Source organism: Carassius carassius, chromosome 10 (genome assembly GCF_963082965.1).
Source record: "Carassius carassius chromosome 10, fCarCar2.1, whole genome shotgun sequence".
NCBI lineage: Eukaryota > Metazoa > Chordata > Actinopteri > Cypriniformes > Cyprinidae > Carassius > Carassius carassius.
This window is the reverse complement of record NC_081764.1, coordinates 9446364-9451598: the sequence shown is the minus strand read 5'-3', so window position 1 is coordinate 9451598 and position 5235 is coordinate 9446364. Positions and strand designations below refer to the sequence as shown.

The 5235-nt window shown below is 38.9% G+C and overlaps 1 protein-coding gene across 1 annotated transcript; it reads left to right on the top strand.

The window, feature by feature from the left end:
- Positions 1 to 1556: 1556 nt before the first annotated feature.
- On the top strand, positions 1557 to 3319 carry LOC132151264 (ubiquinol-cytochrome-c reductase complex assembly factor 2-like). Its single transcript, XM_059559377.1, has 4 exons — positions 1557 to 1710; positions 1953 to 2027; positions 2548 to 2617; positions 2936 to 3319. The coding sequence occupies exons 1-4, from the start codon at positions 1573 to 1575 to the stop codon at positions 3031 to 3033; spliced, it is 381 nt and encodes a 126-aa protein (XP_059415360.1). The 5' UTR covers positions 1557 to 1572; the 3' UTR covers positions 3034 to 3319.
- The last annotated feature ends 1916 nt before the right edge of the window (positions 3320 to 5235 follow it).

Genomic DNA, 5235 nt, shown 5'->3' with positions numbered 1-5235 from the left:
CCATGGGAGATTCCCCTCAGACAGGATTTATTATCACAAGCACAGGGACTGATTTGGCACCCGAGGCCAGATCTATGGAATCTGTGGGCGTGGCCTCTGAGCGGAGTGAGTTCATATGTCCCGGTCTTTCTGCTGAAACTACCGATACTATACTGAATTCTAGAGCAGCTTCTACGAGAAGCTTATATGCTTTCAAGTGGAGACTGTTTACGGCCTGGTGTGAAACTCATAATATGGATCCAGTTTACTGCCCAGTGGCGTCAGTACTGGAGTTCCTTCAGGAACGTTTTTCGGATGGAGTGACACCAGCTACCCTAAGGTTTACGTGGCAGCTATTCAGCTTACCACAAATATATAAATGGTGCCTCAGTGGGCCGTCATCCACTGTTTCTCGTTCATACAGGGTGCGCGACGGCTGAGGCCTTTCCGCCCGTGCGGGTTCCTTCATGGTTTTTCCATTGTGTTGCATGGTTTATCAGGGCATCTGTTGAGCCCTTGGAATTTGTTTCCGGATAAATCCTGACTTTTATAGCACAGATTCTGTGGAAGTGTTGTTGCGACCAAGGCCTAATTATGTCCCTAGGTCGCATCTATCCCTTTCGCTTTCAGCAGGTGGTCCTGGAGGCTTTTTCTCCTGCTGCGGCGGAGTCTGGGGATCTAAGTCTTTGCCCTGTGAGAGCGTTAAAGACTTATGTGGATCGTACTGCCCCATGGCGTGAGTCTGACCAGCTGTTTGTCGGTTTTGGACATAAGAATAAGGCCATGCAGTTACGAAACAGCGCATGCCCCATTGGCTGGTGGAGGCTATTTCCTTGGCCTATGAGGCGCGCGGGCTCGCTTCGCCCTTAGGAGTAAAAGGTCATTCCACGAGAGCAGTGGCTTCTTCGCAAGCCTTTCTCAGTGGATCTTCTATGGATGATATCTGTGCTGCGGCAGGCTGGTCCTCACCGAGCACTTTTATCAGGTCTTACAGTCTGGATGTGAGGATGGCTCCTGGCTCCCGGGTTCTCTCCGCTTGAGCAGATGCTTCCTTGGATCCAAGCTATCAGGTACGTCAGGCGTGATGGTATAGCGTTCCCATACGTGGTGACATCACCGCAGCATCGAAGTGACCTATGAAAGGGAACATCTCGGTTACGTATGTAACCTTGGTTCCCTGAATAGGGAACGAGATGCTGCGGTTCTGGCCGTGCCATACCTTGATAGCTTTCTTCTTCTTCTTCGTCATGAAATCTGAGGTAAATGGCGCGCGGCACCAGGTATATATATACTTACGCATGCTGGGCGGTGCCACGCGCTATTTGGCCAATAAGATTGGCGGGATGGTATAGGGCTTCAGACATTCGTCACACCGAAGGTGTTCCCATACGTGGTGACGTCACCGCAGCATCTCGTTCCCTATTCAGGGAACCAAGGTTACATACGTAACCGAGATGTTTCACTTTATCAGGAATCAATTTTGAAACGCCGTACCACTTGGCCCTTCACGGCTTACAGGTTTTCAGGACCGTGCATTTCTTTTTGCTGTCTGTGTGTGAGTGCATGCAGTTAGTCGTGAAACAGACTTTAAACATGGCTGCCACCAGATACCGTCGATTTCTGAAGCGGTGCGAGGAATGGCCAAAGGACGAATCCAAGAAAGGCCGAGATTTAGGAACGTTTTTACGCCAAAGAGTCGCTAGTGTTTTCCGAGAAGGGGAAAATACGCAGGTATTGTAAGGGAATTATTGCAGGATTTAACTTTATTTGCAGTATTATATATGTATGAAGAATTATTGTTTGTGCAAGTAGACTTGGCAATAAAGCCCTTTTCTGATTCTGAAGGTTTATTTCCTCTTCACTGTCTAATATGTTATGGTTAATGTTATGTTAAAATATGTTATGCCAAAATGATTTAAGCAGCTGTTCAAATATCTTGCCTTGCCTATGTTGTCTTGTGTTTTACACTTTAGATTTCAGATCCAGAGAAATGTGATCAGATGTATGAAAGTCTGGCTCGCATCAACAGTAATGTGTACAAAGAAAAGGTGCGTCGTCTTTTCTATGTTTCTAGATCTAAACCTTTCTGCGTTGATTGGAAATTTTTTTTTTTTTTTACATCTTTAGATTTATTTCAACATACGTTCTTTAGGAATATTATATTTTAGTGTCTTTGAAAGATGCGTATCTTATTCTTTAAGTAAGTAAGTGAAGTGACATTCAGCCAAGTATGGTGACCCATACTCAGAATTTGTGCTCTGCATTTAACCCATCCGAAATGCACACACACAGAGCAGTGAACACACACACACACTGTGAGCACACACCCGGAGCAGTGGGCAGCCTTTTATGCTGTGGCGCTCGGGGAGCAGTTGGGGGTTCGATGCCTTGCTCAAGGGCACCTAAGTCGTGGTATTGAAGGTGGAGAGAGAACTGTACATGCACTCCCCCCACCCACAATTCCTGCCGGCCCGGGACTTGAACTCACAACCTTTCGATTGGGAGTCCGACTCTCTAACCATTAGGCCACGACTTCCCCAGGGACTACTCATAATGTTTGTTTTTCAGTTTCCGGGGGCAAAAGATACAAGTTTTACAGGTGTAACGGTGGAGGAGTGCCGAATACTTTTGGCAACAGGTGAGGATTTCTTAAGCTCAGCTGTTAGACATTTTCAATTTAACTACATTAATTGGTTGATTTAATTCTTATGCTCACCGGTGCTGCTTTGTTTTTTTTTCTTTTCTTTTAAACTGTAATAGTGATTTCAAATAACTTTTCTAATTTGAGATGAATAGCAGCCATTACTCCAATCTTGAGTTTTACACCATGACATGAAGTGATTCTAAATATGCTTGAGTAACATTTCCTGTGGAAACAGTGATACTTTTTTTTTTTTTTAATCAATAGAAAGTAAAAAGAAACCGCATTTTTACTTCTAATTTCTTGGTTTTGCAGGAAACACGGATGAAGAGAAAAAAGGATTGTGGAAGACACTAATGGAGCGCTTCTGCTCCAAACCTGAAGATGGAACCCCTGAAAAAGCTGAAAAATAATCATCATATTGGCACAGATCTTATTTATTCCCCTTTGCACTTTTTCAAATAAAAGGATTAAGGCATGTATGTAAAAATTCTCACAGCTGCAGCTCTCTTCATGTTGATCTTTCATGTTGAACCGAGACTTCCAAGATGTAAAACTGATTGTTTTATTTGGAATTCTGTGTTAAAGTTGGAGAAATGTGACTAATTCTGGAAAAAATATAGTTATACAATGTTAATCTTCGGTTTTATTGCATATTCTTTCTCTTGAATCCATAATAAAAATATTTTTTTGTATTTCCCATGTAACAGTCCAGTATCTCATTTTGATTTCATTGGATAAATGCCATGCTGAATTATGTACACTCTTTATGGTTTTTGCTTCTATATTTGTTTATGCCCTTCATGTTGTGGTTTTTTTTTCCCTAGATGGTGTGTTTTGAAGAATTATTTACAAATGGTCAATAAAAAAAAAAAAAGACTTTCATTGAGGGTTATACACAGGTGTTTTATTCCTAATATATTAATGTGAACTTTTTATTGGCTCAGTGCATGCCCCATACAAGAGTTATGCTGACTTTTTTATATTTATATAATTTGATGTTTGTAAATTTTCATATAATTTATGAAGGAATAACCGAAAGTGCAGTTCAGCTGTAGTACATAAAGCTGATGCACATTGGGGAATTTTCTGGCAGATATTGATAATATGGTCTGTGCCATGACAAAATATGTTCACAGAAGATAGCTAGATGATAAAATCTTAGCCGAACCACCACCCTTGCACAGCCACAAAGGTTTATGACGAGATCTTGGTGTTTGGAAAAAAGAAGAAGTGTGGTGTTTTAACTAAATTTTCTTCCAAAAAACCAAGAGTCATGAAAACATTTTTATTCATAAAAAATTGTCAAGAACCAAGCAAAACATGTTAAAGAGCCTATAAAGTGATTTGTATGAAATGCTGAACTCAAGTGAATTGATGGAACAAGTTTATATAATTCATGGATGCATTAGAACAATTTCATTTTATTGCCTTTCCTTCTTTTATAATTAAGATGCATTGTTCATTTTCTGATATTACATAACGTTTATAAAATATATAATAATTCTTCAGAATTAAAAAGGTAACTTCAAAATGACCAAAAAGCAAAATAAAAAAAGCATGATTGCATTTGTGCTCTATTCAGTGTTAGTTAAAATACTGTTTATTTTTATTTGCCTCTTTAGTCATCTTTTTTGGGGTCTGGATTGTCCCTCAAAATGCAGTAGTTGAGGCTGGTAGCGAGGCAGAGCCAGGCCAAGTATGGTACCATGAGAAGTGTTGCAGTGCGGCTGATGGGATACCATCTACCACTAAGTTGTTTTATTCTCTTATTTGTTGTCCCTCGTCTAAACACTTGATTTTGGTGTAAAGTCCTGATGTTCCCTTTCCAGCTGTCTGTGATCTTTTGTCATTTTTATTTTATAATCTCTGAATCATATATATCAGTTCAATCTTCTATACAGTTTAAAACCAAATAAAAGGAAAAAAAGAGATTCTTGTATTTCAAATGTGCAGCTGTTTTTTTTTTTTTTTGTATTAATTGTATATCGTAGACTGCAAAAATGTGACAATGTCACAATGCCTTCTATGTTTTAATTTGTATTATTTGATAAACTGGATAGATTTGTCAGTTTTGGAAAATCTTATAATGCTAAAATGCCTATTTACTCTAGTTAAATTATTTAAAATTAACAATGTCATTCATCTTTCATAATATGGTGCATCTCACACTGAAAACCAAATACATATATTAATACATATTTTAATTATTTATTATTAAGGAAATGAAACATAATTAAGTTTTATTTATATGCACATTCTTCGTTTGTTCTTATTAATACAGAAACTGAATCTAACGTAACGAATTAAAAGTGAAATTTCGAGAGCGTGAAGTTGTATTTTGTAAAACGTATTTAAATACAATTTGTTTCATTTACATCTTACAATATTTTGTTATCTGACATCATTCTTCAAATAAAAAATGTTACACGTGATAAGACACAGACATTAGGTTCAGCCAATAATAAAGTAATCATCGTCAGAGCAACGCCCAATCAATTGCAGTAAAATTGGTTGGGCGAAATTGGACAGGTGAGAACGCTCTTCTGAATCAATTAGACTCTGGTGACTTGCTGTGTAAAAGCAGTACGTTGACTGCAATAATTCATAATCAG